At 42.3% G+C, this 16,325-nt stretch overlaps 1 protein-coding gene across 1 annotated transcript; it reads right to left on the bottom strand.

Moving 5' to 3' along the window:
* Window positions 1-2,132: 2,132 nt before the first annotated feature.
* Window positions 2,133-15,077, bottom strand: NSMCE4A (NSE4A component of SMC5/6 complex). The gene is made up of 11 exons (XM_019752929.3): window positions 14,687-15,077; window positions 13,904-13,981; window positions 11,356-11,486; window positions 9,012-9,163; window positions 6,942-7,041; window positions 6,168-6,258; window positions 5,159-5,253; window positions 4,115-4,163; window positions 3,312-3,403; window positions 3,132-3,217; window positions 2,133-2,303 (listed from the first exon to the last, which is right to left on the bottom strand). The coding sequence occupies exons 1-10, from the start codon at window positions 14,976-14,978 to the stop codon at window positions 3,143-3,145; spliced, it is 1,155 nt and encodes a 384-aa protein (XP_019608488.1). The 5' UTR covers window positions 14,979-15,077; the 3' UTR covers window positions 2,133-2,303; window positions 3,132-3,142.
* Window positions 15,078-16,325: the final 1,248 nt, after the last annotated feature.

Here is a 16,325-nt window from a genome sequence, read left to right as displayed (position 1 = left end):
AGGCACAACCCTGGCCCTGGGGGAACTCCACCAGAAAAGATGCGCAAATAAATAGATGAGGAACGTCAACCAGATACCTGAGGTAAGACCCACCTGCTACTAAAACACAAAGTTCTGAAGGAAGAGAAAGGCTTTGGGGATATGCCATGAGTTTGACTTTTAAAAGATAAGATGCATTTGGTTTTTTTCTTTTTTCAATTTAGAAGTTAGAAATAGAAAAAGTGGCCCATAAGCAGCCTGTCTAGATAACTTTTGTTGATAATTTTTAAAAACAGTGAAAGAGTACATGGTTAGAAAACTCATTAGTTCCAGAAAGGTACGGAATGCAAAGTACCAGCTTTTCCACCTTGGTTTGGAAAAGGTAACCACTTTTTAAGTTTCTTACGGGAGGTGCATTTGAAACAAGTAGAAAGTAAATGAAAGAAGGGGAAGAGGAAGGCAACACAAAACATGCGTGCTTGAAAAATTATGTTAAGACCACATGTGTGATTCCCTTTATGTGAAATGCCCAGAATAGGCAAATTTTGGGGGAGAGAAATAGGCAAATGTATAGACAGAAAGTAGATCAGCGGTTAAGGCTAAGGGGTGAGGAAGGTGAAGTGACTGCCAAGGGTAAGGGTCGGGGCGGTAAGAATGTTCTATAATCAGATTGTGGCGATTCACAACCCTGACTGGACTGAAGAAACAATGAAATATACTTTAAATGGGTGAATTGTATGGTATGTGAGTGGTATCTCAACAAAGCTGGTTAACAGAGATGAAAGGGATGACTAGAGGTTGGAGAGGAGGAAGTAAGCCTCTAAATGCAGGCAACGGGTCTGATCACGCAAGGCTTTGACCATCAATGGACAGCTGTGGTTTTGAAGAAGTGGAACAAATCTGAAGGACAGACGGGACGTGGGGGACACCAGATGGGCGTCTGTGGCAGAAACATAGGCAAGATGGAGTGAATCAAGAGACTGGACGAGAATTAGTGACTGATTAAGGTAGAGATTGTGGAGGGTGAAAAGGAAAGGAATTCATAGCTTTCTTTCTGGGGAAATAAAGTAGGAAAAGTAGCAGTATAGGGATTACAGGGACAAAAGATTTAGTAGCTGTTTTATACATGTTTCAAAGAGCCCAGTTACTGTCCAAGAAGCCGTTGGTTATATGTATCTGTTGTTTTTTGGAGAAGTTTAGTCATATAAAGTTTTGGGATACAAATAATGTTCAGGATACAAATGCAGTAAGATGGTGGAAGGGGAACCAGGGAAAGCATTAGACACAGAATGTACCTTTTCAGCAAGTAAATTTTCAAGTGTCAAATGACCAGCACTTATCCAGTGGATTCAACGATTTGGAAACAAATCACCAATAAATTTGGCATAAAACAGCCTCAGTAGAATGGTCAGAAGGAGGTGCAAAATTCCTATGGCTCAATGACTGACAAAAGGGGAAATTGCAAGAGGCTCTTATTTAAAGGGGAGACAGGACGGTAACTTGAGAAGGGTCACAATAATTTTTTTAAGATGAGAGATGAGCATGGTTGAAGGGAAAGCACTAGATACAGAGAGGGGATGACTGGCAGAGCAGAGAACTGCAGATGCAGGAAGACCTAGAATCCAGAGCCTTCCACAGAAGAGACACCTTACCTCTGACACCAGAGGGACAGAATGAGAAAGGACAGATACAGAAAGTTAGAGACTGGGAAAAGGAACCAACTAGGGACTCAGAAGGTCAGGGTCAGCCATGAATGCCCAACAAAGATTAGAAGAAGGGGAATAGCATTCCCCACCGTGTTGTGTAGTTTTCCTCAGTGGTAACAGCAGCCTGTGTGTACAGAGGACTGTTGGTGAGATGATCCAGGACGGGCTTTGCTGGGGAAAGTAGTCCAGCCGGCTTGGCCGAGGATTGAATACTTTCTTGTGTTAAATCACAGGCTGAATCATACGTTGACCACGTTTCACTTATAAAAACAATTTCATATCGTACAACCTAATATTTGTTGACTCGATTAGCTAACTTTACAGCTAAGGAGATGTAAAAGGAACCATAATAACTGAGGCCATTAAAACCTAACTAAAACTTTCAATGGGACAGGAATGGAGAAAGAAGAAACTTTCCCGATAACAGAAAATAAAGAATAACTACAATTATTTGTGAATATGGCAGTGAATTTCATTTAATCAAAGACAACCATGACAAGCTCATTAACTATCAAAAGCTACGTTTTACTAAAACAATCTGTCTTTAAAAATGTTTAATCATACAGTATATACAATAGATGCTGCTGTCCTTTTTGGATTTCACTATCCCCTTGGGTCCTAAGAAAAAAGGGGAAAAAAAGCTGGTTAACAGTTCATAAATCAAAAGTCCATTTACTAAACATACATGAAATCTAACAGCTAGCCCCTCCTCAGAGTAGGCCCATAGTAACCCACATATGTATCTTATGTCAATACTCCCTTCTCCCTCGATTATCCTAGGGGAAAAAAACCTTAGCAATCATCTAATTCAAAATCTCCATTTTAGGATGGATTTATAGATAAGGAAAATGAAGCTGAGTGACAGTAAGTGACTTGCCCAACATTTAAAAGTAAGGGGCAGAGCCAGCAGAATCCAGGCATCTGATTCCCACCCACAGCTGTCTACGGGACAGAATGCCAGACCATGACTAAGATTTCCTTCTAGCAATGTTCTCTTTCATAAAAACCAAAAATTATTTCATGACATAACTCAGATTTCAGAAATGCCCACTGTCTAACTGCATACAAAGGTAATCCTCCTTGACTGCTTTGTTCCTATAAAATAAGGAAATCTAATGGGACAATGAACAAAACTGATGGGAGGATTCAACATTCCACTTACCGTTATGTATCAATTTGTTATGTTGGGGGGGTGAGGGGAGCCAAACTAAGAACTAAGAACACTGCCTCTATCAACTGTACATCATAAGAACAGCAAAGTAATTAACCCAAAGGAGGGAACTTGCAATTGCTAGCTCCTACTCTGTCTTTCCCAGCAGTACACACCTTCTAAGAATGGAGCACTAGAGGAAAGCAAAACCCAAATTTCACTAGAATGTCACAGGATGGGATGGTCTGGAATGCCAACTTTAATAAAACATGCAGCTGTCCCACAGGAAACATTACCTTCCGCCACGTCAAGAACTTAGCCTCTGCTGGCTCTGGCTTGAGGTAATCACAGGCTCTGAGATCTCAAAGGTCTTCACAATCTCCTGGCAGAGAACACAGAGCATTTGGCCACTGGGTTTATAGCAAACCAGGTCAGAACTACCCAGAAATCCCCAGGGTCAACGTGCAGAGCTTTACCTCCCAGTCGCGATAACTCAAAGCTATAATGCCTTGATTCCTAACTTGGGTGTTTTGGTCAATGCTCTCACTTTCTTCATTATTAATGGGCTCTGTGTGAAAGACAAAGTTTTCAAGGGTTATCGAATCAGAAGAGGTAATCTGAACAGAAACTGATGAATAATAGGAATGAAACTTTTATCAAGAAGCTACTTATAATATTACATACTTATTAGGATTTCATGCATCACTGAGCTGTAATATTATTACAGTAGCAAGTAATCCCATTTGCTGCCATTAAAAACAAACATATAGGAGAGTAACACATTCCAGTCATTTGCAAACCTCTGCATATCGATGTACCAACCACAGAGCTAAGCCCTAGTGAGTCCAACATGAAATTGAGTCACACACAACTGCAATAAAAGTACTTACTAGTCTCTACTGGAGAACTTGAAAGGAAAAGAGTAATGGAGAGTGTGAGATTATTCAATTAAGATTTAAAGATTCTTTCAGGGAGAGAAGGAACTGGCATCGGAAAAAAAGAAAGAAAGAAGAAAACTTCAAAAGTAACTGCAATTAGAAACCTTCTAAATTCAAATTTGAGGGAAATGATATCATTCCTTGTTAATCTTTACAGATGTTAAATCAATGACATTGATGATGACCATGTTTCCAGTATTTTCAGTTGAGCAAGACACAGCATTATAAAAGTTTGTTATGGAAAATGAAAACTCATTTGCATTAGTCAAATACATTTCATAAATGCTAGTAACAAACATGTTTTCTCTAAAACCAATTTTTCTGAACATAGTTTCACTTACCTATTATGGGCAGTCGGTCTTGGTCAAGTTTTATTCTTGCAAAACCATCCTAAAACACAAAAATGCTTTAGCAGAAGACCAAAATTTAGGTTCAAAACTTACAACGATTGGATGACAAAAATTACTCAATTAGAAAATTCCATACCTCAGGCAATGAACACATAACATTAATGAGACTACATGGACAAGACTTGGACAGCTTTCTTTTAATGGACTATGTCTCAGGTTTCTTACCCAGAGCCTCTATCCTGAGGGTCTCTTAAATAAAACTGGAACTGTATTGCCTCCAACTCATTTAAACAGATGTTTGAATACTCCACATTTTATTATGCATAATTCTATCATTTACCAATGATAAAATATGCCTTTGTTATCATTTGGGGGGAAATACTTTGGTCAATACAAGGTTTTGGACTAAGGTTAAGATCAAAGTCATGTTACACTATGCAGGAAAGCAACCTGATAAGACTAAAGACGTAAAGACAGTCTAAAGCAAATTTCCAAGCAACATTTTTTGACCTTCGATTTCAGAATGATTTCAAACTTAAGAGTTAGAGACTGCTGTAAAAACTCCTCTATAGCCTTTACCCAATATCACTAATTGTTCAAGTAAGTTTTGCCACATTCACTTTATCACTAACTATATGTATTATTAATTTTTGAGAGTTAGTGATAGACTTGACCCCTTCCCCTAATACTTCAGTGTGTGTTTCTTGAGAACAAAGATACTCTTACATATCATGACAACTATCAATTTCGGGAAATTTAACATTTATGCCATAGTTATTTAACCTATAGTTCCATATTCAAATTTTGCCAATTCTTTCACTAAATAATTTCTAAAATGTAAAAGCAAGCACACAAATTTTGAACTTGTTCCTTGTTTTAGCTGGTTTCTTTTGCCTACAGGTGTATTAATATTTTGCTACAATGGGTCTACAATGCATACCGATTAGTACAAAAATCTTTGCCAGCTCCCATCTATGGCTTTTATTATTTATCCTTTTAAAAGCAAGTAAGAGCAATTAGAGAAATAAATCTTACCCTTATAATGAAGGAAACATGGAAGATGTTTTCCACCGTACGGGGGAACGATTGTGGATCAATCACAAAATCAAAGAAAGACATAGGAGTATCAGCTACAGACAAAAGAGGAAAAAATTCCTTAAGAAAATAATTTTTGCTTATCAATAAGACCAATACCCTCTAGTGTTAGAGCAAAGAAATAGGCCCTCTGTTGTAGGAGTATAAATCAATACAACCCTTCTAGAGGGCAATGTGGCGTGTCTATTAAAAATATGTACACCCACGGACATGGCACCGCTCCTCTACAAAGCTGTCTTGCAGAAATATTAGCACATGTGCATAAAGTTGCATGCACAGATTTTTCACTTCTGCAGTTTATACACGAGTAAAATGCTATAAAGAACTTACTCATCCACATATAGAGGATTTGCTCAATGTATTTATGATATAGCCATATGAAGAGAACTCCTGCAGAGTAAGGAGGATCTATCTGTACTGATATGGGAAAATGTCCACATGGAAAAATCATGTTGCAGGAGAATGTGTATATTAAAAATGCAAAAAACCAACAAAAACATCCTAACTACTTTAGTGTATATTTATATGACTGACATAAACCTAAGATAATCTAAAAATATACACATCAGGTTTTACAGGTGGCTACCTCTGGGGAGTGAAAAGAGGTGGAATAGGCACTTCTTACTTTTCTCACTTGTATGTTATGTTTTATTTTTCAACAGAAAAAAATACCCCACCTTTTAAAAATAAAAGTGAAAAGTTACTCCAGCAACGTTCTCACACAGCATTTCTGAAGGGGAGATGCCTCATGAACTACATATGCCAAAGAATTAAAATGATTCAATACATATAACTGAAAATGCTTTTTAAGTAAAAATACCTGCTCATTGAAAGTGACACAGATCTAACTGATAAATACCAATTGCTCCATTTTGAATTTGATATCATACTTAACAATCTTCTCGAAAATATGTTCGCAACAATCCCAAGAATTTGGTATCATACTTACGATCTTCTTGAAAATATGTTTGCAACAATCCCAAGATTCTTTCTACTTCTTTTTCTGTGGCTTCTTGATGAGATTCTTCCATTCTTTTTAACTGAAAATATAAAGTCATCATCAAACAGGCTGATGTACTTGCCTGTTAACATTTTCTGTGCTCTTACCTATCCAAATTCCTCTAAATGTCTTGTTATAGGGGATTGCTAGTAGTTTTTAATCCATCTTAAAATTTATAATTGAACGAAAAAATGTTCTACTTTCAGTAACATTCTTATATTAATTTTTTTACAGGGGAGTAACATTACCAAATCAGCCATTTTCAGGTTGACCATAAAATAGCAAAATACAGAGGGTACTTTAGAACAGTGGCTCTCAACGGGGAGTGACATGAGCCAATATTTGGCTGTCACAACTAGGAGTGGGGAAGAAAGATGCCATTGGCATCTCGTGGGAAGAAGCCCAGGATGCTGTTAAACATCCTATAACACATAGGACAGCCTCCCACAACAAAGAAGCCCCAAATGGGGATAATACAGCCCCAAATGGGGATAATGCTGAGGTTGAGAAACACTGGTTTAGAACTGATTCAAACTACAGAAATGAGTTAAAACTAAGACAAATGGTCAATCCAATAAAAAGTTTAAAGGTTTACATGTAAAGTGATTATTTAAGTGACTCTAGACCTGAAAGCTAAGAAAAGATGGTCAAATTGCATGTACATTACATTAATGGCTGTTTTAACTTTAGGTGTTTTAAAAAGCAACGTTTGCAAAAACAAACCTGGGCAGGCATTTCCCCCCGCTCTTTTATCACAGGAGCTTTTCTTGGACGATCAGGTCGTGGCTTTGGAACAGGGCATTCTCCTTGTATTGAACCCAACCTAATGAAAAATATGCTTTCATGTCTTTGTCTTCTAAACAAACTAATTTCACTAACTGAGAGCAGTTCCCATGGTAATAGTGAAATTCTGACCAGGCATCGGTGACTTACGAGCTGACATCAGACCAAGACTCTTGTTGGGTTTGTGACATCCTTTCTGCTCCCTCTGAGTTTCTGAAAGAACTCCTAGGAGTTTTATTCAACCTTGGGTACCTCCTCAAACACTTTCACATCTGAACAGTGAGCCTCTGTTCTGCTAGCTAGCCTATTGTCTGTCTATTTTGCAAAGCCAACTTCAGAGATCAGGGGAAGGACGAACATGTAGGGGAGGGGAACAAACAGCTCCACTGGGGTTAAGCCCTTGGACCAGGTGTGCCAGGGAGAAGGCTCACAGCCTGTGACTACAGAACACACCTCTTAGGATTACAGGTCAGCAGAGGCCATGGCATTCCTTTCCCTTTTGGACTCCCTCCACCTCCTCAGAAAGCCCTAATACAGACTTAAGCTATAATAAGAGATGCATCATGTAGAGAGTAAGGCCCCGAGAATTTAGACCCAGGTGGTCTCTATACGCGAAGAGCTCAGAGTATACAGTGTAGACAGACAGATACTCATGCACACAGAGCTCAACATACTATGGTGGTCCTACGGAGCCGGAGTATCACTCAAGTGCTATGACAGCCTCTGAGCAGAGCTATCTCTCCAGACATGCAAGTAATCTTCTTGGGAAATCTGATTCTACACTGGTACCTCTGTCTGGAGAAGTTACTAGAGTCTTCCAAGTTGGGGCCTGTGGGATAAATAAATCTTATCAGATGGAAAGATGGGGGGAAAGACATTGAAAGCCAAGAGAACAGCAAGTGCAGGGACACAGAGTTCTAAGTATTAGGCTGATGCAAAAGTAATTGCGGTTTAAAAGGTTAAAAAAAAAAAAAAAATGCAAAAACCGCAATTACTTTTGCACCAACCTAATAGTTCATTACAGCTGGAAGTTGGGCAGGATGAGGAGATAAAGTTCAAGTCACATCACAAAAGGCTAGCCTTAGATCCTAGGATTGATGACAGAGCCTGAACTCAACAGTCAAAAACCAAGAATTGGAATTTACCCTATAATAAAGAAGTTTGATCTTTATGCTATAATATGTAATGAGTTACCCCAACGCTTGTTAAAAATAAGTGCCTGGCCCTACAACACAGACCTACTACACCTGCATCTCCAAAGTCTTCTAACTGAGAAACGAACAATCTCAGGAGGTTGAGAACAGTGAGTCAGAAGAGACACATGCCCAGGAGCTATACCACGGAAGGAAGAAAGAACCTGGCTGGTGACCCTAGACAAAGTACCTACTGGGGAACAAGAGCAACAGATGTGAACGCTGTCTCACAAAAGAACCAGCAAGAGCTGTGCTTAACATTCTCCGTAGGACTGATCTAGGAAATTAAGATAGACACCAGTTTCATTTGAATACTATAAAGAAAACTTTTCAAAATTAGAGTTGTTTCCAAAAAATGAACTGGGAAATTTACATAACGGTGATTCAAGTAGTCTTTGAATATAGATCAGGGATCATCCCACAGGGAATTACACAATATATGGCACTTTACATATATTGCTAGGCCCTTGAGATAACCTTTATAGGAGGTATCATCCTCCTCCATAACGAGGATCTGAAAAATGATAAAACAAAGCCAGGCATGCCACAGACCCAAATTCTCCCGCCAGAAAGCAAAGGAGCCAGCAGAGTCTTGGTGAGGAGACTGTGGCCCTCGGCCTTTCCTGCTGAAAATTAAGCAGGATGAGGTCCCACCCACAGAAAGATTTGATGGGCTTTAAGTCAAAGTTTAGAAAGTCTGCAAACAATGGCACGGTGATCGTCCCCTGTACCGTATCAAATAACTTTTGTCCCTACAATAAAAAACAATTTCAGGTTTACAAATGGCTGATCTGTTGGAGTTTTAAAATAATCTTACAGAAAGTGGAATGTATGGGTTTTATTAAAGGTGTTTTCTGCTGTTTTGCCTGATATTTTCCAGGAGTCATAGACTATGAATTCAAAATCAGAACTATCTTCATCACGGATGAGTTCTTCAGCTTCTAGCGGATTTACACCCATATGTGTCAGCTACAAAAATGAAGGGAAACAAAAAACCCCAGTTAAGCCACAAGCAATCATTGACCACGTCCAATAATCTATGTTACTAAACTTTAAATAAGAGGCCACAGGCAAAGTCTGTTTCAGTGTCTGAACATGTTGGCTATCTTTCTTATTATAAAGATAATTTTAAATACAAATTCCTGTTTTCAAAGGTACTTTCTTTTGGCAGAAGGTATTTCTCAATGGACTGAGAACCGTTTGGTGAGAAAGTGAGATGATGGTTCTCAACTAGGGCGATCCAGCCCCCAGGGGACTTTTGGCATCATCTGGAGACATTTCTGGTTGTCACAACTGTGTGGGAGGGTGCTCGCGGAACCTAGTGGATGCCATGATGTGCTGAATACCGTACAGTGCACAGGACAGGCCCCCACCACAAAGACTTACCCAGCCCCAAATACCCCAGTGCCAAGGCTCTAGCCCACGGCAGGCTGCGGGGTTTAGGTAAACCAAAAGAACTGGGCCCGCTGGGAGTTTCTGGATCACAAGTAGGTCATTTATAAAATACTAGTAAAGCTGTACTAGCTTTCCTATAAAAATATGAAAGCACATTCCAAATCAAAAGCTGCAAGACAGAACAGGGAAGTTGAGCTGGCATTCAGATTTTCATTTTCCCCCAACCTCCTGAAGACCTCTATTCGGCGTGCATCTCAGCACATCTGGACAGCAGTGGCCTGGCGCCAGTGAGACAACTGTTCACCTGGAAACTGCCTTCCAGGGAAAAGCTGGCGGGAGCCTAAGAATTCTCTTACCTCAAACTATCTCACAGAAAATGTCTTACGTTAAATTTGCTTTTATGACAGTATTACTTGTCTTACATTATAAAATTATAAAATGCCTAGAAGTTACCAAATTAAAACGGTAATTTCGCAAAAAAAAACAACATAAAAAAGAGCGTAACCCTATTAAAGAGAATCCAATTTTGAAGACAAGAGAAGCTGCAAGCGCCCGGGCAGTGAGCTTCGGTCACATCAGCTCTTCTCTTGCTGTCCCGTCCACCACCACACACTTGTAGGAAGTTCCAGTTTTTGTCTGGTCAGATCTACTCATCTTTTCTTTATCGCCTCTACGTTTGGTGTTACACTTGGAAAGCTCTTCCCCACATGGATACTAGCCAGCTATTAATGTAGCATTGCATATGGAATTCTTTAAGACTTCTGGGATTTATTTTGATATGTTATTTAAAGTACAGCACTTATCCTGATCAACAAAAGTAATTTTAAAAAAGATAACTTTAATCAAGTGATAGGGTCACTTTATTGAGCCATATATTAGTGTGCATTTTTAAAAAATGCATTATACTTCAAAATAAAAATGGCAAAAAAAAAAAAAAAGAAATATTTAAGGTTTGAAATGTAAGTTAAATCTAAATTTGAAAAAAATTAAGGTTTTTAAAACAACAAAAACCTCATACCTTTACAAATAATTAATATATCTGGTCAGATCTCATGGTATTAAATCATTTTAATAACCATTTAACAAACATCCAGTCAGGAATTCCATGTCCTAACAGAAATGTTAGCACAGAAGTTGGCTCAGTAGAATCAAGAAAAAAAGACAACAGAGTAAGGTACAAGGTCAGTCTCACTGTGCTGTGCTTTTTTTGGGTAAACCATCAAGGAAAAGTTACAAAATTTCAGGTAACAATCATTCAAACTTATTAAGAGGCAAAGAAAGGTGAATTAAATAACAACAAAACCCCAAAAAAAGCAAAACCCCAAGTATATTTATATGGTTCTGAAATATTCTCAAAGACAAATCAAAACACACCCCTTCACCAGACCCAATTCTTCTCTAGCTGAGCTCTGCTGCCACCTGCATTGTGGGCTTTGGTCCACCCATGGGCAAAGGTCCCAGGTCACTGAGAATGAGCTGGAACACTTATGAACTGATAGGTGATTTAGGAAAAACTGGCCATTTGTAAATAAACATAGCACCCAGAGCCTTAGAAGGCTAGAGATTTCTAAACTGCTCTAAGCTTCCAACCAAGATTCCACCACCTAGCTCTGCTGTCATGTTTAATTTGGTAAGATCTCTTTGAAGGAATCTGAGAGCAAAAAAACAGTAAAAAATGCACATGGATATAATAAGCAACGTAGGTAATTATACAGTACGTGACAGATGAAACATTTTTTATTAAGATTCTGTAGCTTTGAACTTACTAGAGTTTCAACATATCTTAACATATCAAACGAGTTCAGATCAGAACGCAGCTGCTTTGCTTTTTCTTTGCCCAAATCTGAAGCCAAAACAAGAAAGTGGGCATCTAGGACTGCTTCTCTTGCTCGGGACACTAGACAAGAAAGAAGAAAAATACACAAGTTACCAAATACACGCTATCCATAGGCATGCCCCGTTACTTTCAACTAGACAATCAGCATTTCCCACTGAAACAAACAATCTCAAAACATGCCCATCTCCCTCTAAAAGCTTGGCTCCCCTGCCCAACTCACCAGAATCTGGAATCAAAGCTGACTAGTCTTCCTAAAAGCCAGCTGCATCCACCATCCACTTGTCCTACTCCTGAGAATTGGACCACAATTTCTTAATGACCCCAGTTTAACAAAACTTCTCTCATCTGTATCACTGACTTTTCCCCTGGATGCCAATAAACCATCCTAGTGACTATTATCACCTGTGCCGACGTAAGTCAAATTGAACGCCCACTATATGTAAGGCACTGGGCTTGGTTGGCATGGTGTTTTGTTGACCAGTGACAGATAAGTTGTCAGGGGGCCTCTGCTAAAATAATGGGTACGTGCTGGGTGGCAAAGAAACCCACACTTCCTCGTGGCGGCACCATTGCACAATCTACAGGCAACAGGGCAGTGACCTCTGTGGATGGACGATCCAAAAAGGTTTGGCAGAGGACATGAGACTTAAGCTAAGCTACAGAGAGGAGATTTAAATAAAAGGAGACAAGAAGGGAACCTGAGATGAAGCTTGGGGAGGTGAGGGAAGGGGCCACTGGAGGACACAGCCAGGCTTAACAGAGACGGGGTAATCAGACCCCTTAGGAAACGGAGCGTGAAACAGTGCTCTGGGACATGTGCAAAGGCAAACTGAAGAGGAAGCCAAGCAGAGAGGAACACAGCAAAGTTCAAGCACAGAAATGCCTATGCCTGGCTTGTTCCTCGAGGCCATTCCATTAGAGCACTGATTTCCCAAATGTACGTGCTGACTCCGGTGTCTGTGTGTAGAAGTCACTTTCCCCCCCTCAGTTTTATTTCAGGAGGGTGCAGACGTGGCAAGGAGTTGAGAGCACGAAGAACAGGCAGACGCCGGTTCCCGGGCTGGTCTAGATCTCCCTCACCCATTTGCCTCACAGCACGTACTGTAAGGAAAGAGCTCTGCGGTGGATGGCTCTGAAGGCCTCTGCAGAGATAAAACTGAGACCATCAAATCCACGTACACCGAGGATCTAGAACTCTGTTTGCTGACCAACTCCTCAGGCCCGGCTGAGTCGATCATTTTGCCATAAAGAGGTAATACAGTCAGCACAGTGGAAATAGCCGAGTGGGGAAATGGAATGTAGATCAAAAACTATCAAGATGCACAGTAAAGTATGAAGGGAATGAAAGAGTTGAGGGTAACCTTGAGGAGACTGACTGGGGGTCCAGGCTTGGGAAAGAAAAAGCTAAAGAGGGTCGAGGAGGGATTTGACCAGGTAAAAAGGAAAGGCTGGTTCTGGAAGGTCTGGGTGAGACGGAGCAAATCGGTAGAGCAAGATGGGGAATGGTAAGGAGGTGTGGTCAGAGTAAGAAAGACAAAAATCTAAGAGCACATAGACAGACAAATGTTAAAAGGGGACAATACTAACCATACTAGCGAATGACCAGAAATAACTGTTCTGGTCCTCAGAGAACAAGAGGAATTGTGGTATCTGGCAGTGCAAGTTCTGTTGACTCTTCTTTACTGCTGCACTTGTCCAAATTCTCCCTTTCTGTTCCCACAGAACTGTCAGAGGGGGGCCTGGAAGGAAAGCGGTCTGACCACTTGTCCTAGGGCTGTGACCCAGGCCCTACATCAGGGAGTACCCTGACCTGTCCTCTGTCACTGAACAGACTGCTGCTCCATCACTGCTGCTGCTTTTAATGAAGTCATGATTCTTTTTAAAAGCCCCCTTACCCCATGGTCTATAGCTCAGTGCTCTGAGATTTCTCTCTCTCTGTCATACACATACCCCCCTGACTGGAGACCAACAGGTCCACCTGTAGACATGGCCACCCCCACTGTGTTATAAGTGGACCAACAACAGCAAGGAACTGAGGGAAGGGAAATCAGGAGGACGACAGGAAAAGAAACAGGAAGTCAGGGGTCAGCTCAGTTCTTTCTTTAACTCATCCATTCAACAAATGCATATATATATCCTGGGAACCCAGCAGTAAATACAATAGAAAGATCAAAGATAATACATGTAAAGTTCTCAAACAACAGAACAACCTGAGTGGCTCATAAAAACAGATTCCTGGCCCCACCGCCAGAATTTCATGTAAAGAAAGCCCTTAGTATTCGCTTAAGGAATGGTAAGTGCACCATAAAAGTGATATTTAGTATTGCAACAATGAAGCAGTTTCCAAAAACTCGTAAAGCACTATTATTATAAATGTGGGAATTGTTTGATGTCAAAAGTTTGGCTCTTATATAAACCTAATTACAATGATCCTAAACGTATAACAAAAAACTTTCGTATATAAAATAATGAATTACCTTCACTAAACAGAGTGTTGGCCTCTTCAAGGACCTCTGTTAATTTGTCGCTGGCATTCAGTATATCCTCCCGGTTTTCTATTTTAAAAAAATACAAGCTATTTTTAAAAATACAAGCTTTGGGAAATGTGCTCATAATTCACTAACAAGTCATTGACAAAGTGATCACCAGCTCCAGATCCAAGCCCCGCCCCAGGGCAATTACTTCAAACATCTTTATCTTTTTAACCAAAAAGGTACAGAAGAGAAAGGTGGACTGTACCCTTTAAGCAACATGAACTTTAAAAGGAGACCGGCTCCACCTAACCTTCACCCAAAAGGCTGACTCCTCGAAGCCTTTAAGGAGCGCTAACAGAATGGTTCGCAAACTCTGCAAGCCACACAAGCCCCTGGAGAGCCACACAGCAGATGGGCGGGCCACTCCCGGTTTCAGATTGCATTTGCATTTCTGACAGTTCTCGGGTGCCGCTCCCAGGCGGGCGACCACTCCCGGGAACTGCAGAAAGCAAGAGGGGAGCCTAGGCTCCACGTCCCACTGCTCCTCCTTCCTCGCCGTCTGGGCTCGGGCGAGTCACCGACCGCGCCTGGCCTCCAGGTGCGCCGTCCTGCCCAGCGGGGACCTGGGTGCCCCTGCAAAGGTCGTGCAGCCCGATCGACACCACGGATGTGGGAGCACTCAGGGCACCACCCGAGGCGCGGCCGAGCCCGGGGCGCCGCTGAGCAGCCGGGCCGCGCAGGGCCTGCGTCTGGCACCTGCCCCACCCGCCCCGCGCCCCGCCTTACGTTGGACCGAGTTGATGAGCGCCCGGTACTGATGGCGGATCTGGCGGCACAGGCCGTGGTCGGGTTCCTCCTCCAAGCTCGCCGGGTCCACCATCTCGTCCCCGGAATCCGACGGCTCTTCCTCCTCCAAGCTCGGGCGCTCCGCGGCCTCCCTGCGCTCGGGCGCGGCGCCGCGGCGGGACACGGGCGACAGCGGGGACCGCGAGCGGGAGCGGGTGCGATCCCGGTGCGGGTCGCGGCCCCGGCCCCGGCCCCGGCCCTCGGGCCGGCGGCCGCTGCTGTCTCCGGACATCGCGCCAATTCCCGGTGTAACTTCGGAACGGCGGAAGTTCGCGCCAGAAACTGAAACCCCTGATCGGCGCGAGCTCCTGTTCTCCACGGAACGCGACTCCGGGCCGGCGGGAGCGCACAGCGACGCCTGTGGCTGGAGGCCGGCGGGGCCAGGCGCGGGCGCAGGGGTTAGAGCGCCTCCCCACGGCGCCAGGGGTGCCCCAGCCCCCGACCAGCGCCTTCTGCTCCCCTGACTTCTGATGTACTAAGATCCCACTTACACTGTAAAGTGGTGACAATCTCGGTTGTGGGGACCCCCGTGCCCACCGCACTGGGCCTTATCTCCCCAGAGTCTCTGGCGGCCCAGCACACAGCCACAGGCTGGCAACGTCCTGGGCACGCAACGCATGTTAAGCCATTTAACCATCCCTTCTAACTGTCTGAACCAGGACAGTTTATGTTCTTAATTGGATCTCAAGCTAAAATATTTAAAATACCTTCGAAAGGATTCAAGAAAGGGTCCCCAAGTTCTCTTTGGTGCTGGGAACACATTTTTCTCAAAGAAACAATGTTTTAAGTTGAGTTACTACACAAGGCTACAAAAACGCCACTTTGTGCATTGTGTATACTATTCGCTGCTGCCCAACAGCAGATACCTTGCCCCACCCCTACTTACCTAGATTTCGGGAAAATTATGCTCTGGTGCCTGCTTCCAATGAAGAGGGATTGGCCTAAATGAGTCGTGGTAATCTCAAACCCCCTTCCCGAATGACTGGGCTAGGGATGGACGTGTGATCCAGTTCTGCTCAGTGAAGTGTGATGGGGCTTCCTAGCTGGATGAAACATAAGCCTCTAGAAAAGAATGTCTCTGTCCCCACCCCCACTCCTTCTTTGAGATGTTGTCATATAGACATGGTACATGGCATGATGCAGCCTTCTGGTACTGATGAGGTGACAAGTGTGAGGAAAAACCAGAAAGCTGAAAACAGTGGAGAGAGAAAGATGGCCATGGCTGAATTGCTGAATGACCTGCCTACCTCCCAACTCCTTGTTAAGTAAGCCATAAATAGCCTGTGCTTTAGGCTACTATTAATTCCTTTGTAGTTGGTACTTGCAGTTCAATGCATTCGAATTGAAACAAATACTTAGCATTTTTCTGGGTGGAAGCTGTTTCAAGCTCCAGCCAAACAGACCTGGAGAACGTCCTTCAATTCAACAAGGTTTGGTAGGTACTAATGGGCCAGACAGCCTACCAAGCGTAGTAGGTCACAAAGATGGCTTAGAGACTTCCAGGTTCTTACCGGGGGACAAACATGAAACTGATCCAAAAATTCACATGGAAATGCAAGGCATCCAGAATAGCCAAAAC

This window comes from Rhinolophus sinicus, chromosome 15 (genome assembly GCF_057876585.1).
Source record: "Rhinolophus sinicus isolate RSI-liver-muscle chromosome 15, RSI-T2T, whole genome shotgun sequence".
Lineage (NCBI taxonomy): Eukaryota > Metazoa > Chordata > Mammalia > Chiroptera > Rhinolophidae > Rhinolophus > Rhinolophus sinicus.
Note: the sequence above shows the minus strand (reverse complement) of the source record. Positions and strands in the feature narration are given on the sequence as shown.

Bases quoted from the DNA above. Each gene is read 5' to 3' on its own strand.
- NSMCE4A (XM_019752929.3), bottom strand. From the start codon at position 14,978: ATGTCCGGAGACAGCAGCGGCCGCCGGCCCGAGGGCCGGGGCCGGGGC. The intron at 7,042-9,011 runs GTAAGATTATTT...ATTTTTCATTAG, and splicing joins ACCCATACATTCCACTTTCT to GTTGGGTTCAATACAAGGAG. The intron at 5,254-6,167 runs GTAAGTATGATA...TTTTGTCTGTAG, and splicing joins AACATATTTTCAAGAAGATC to CTGATACTCCTATGTCTTTC.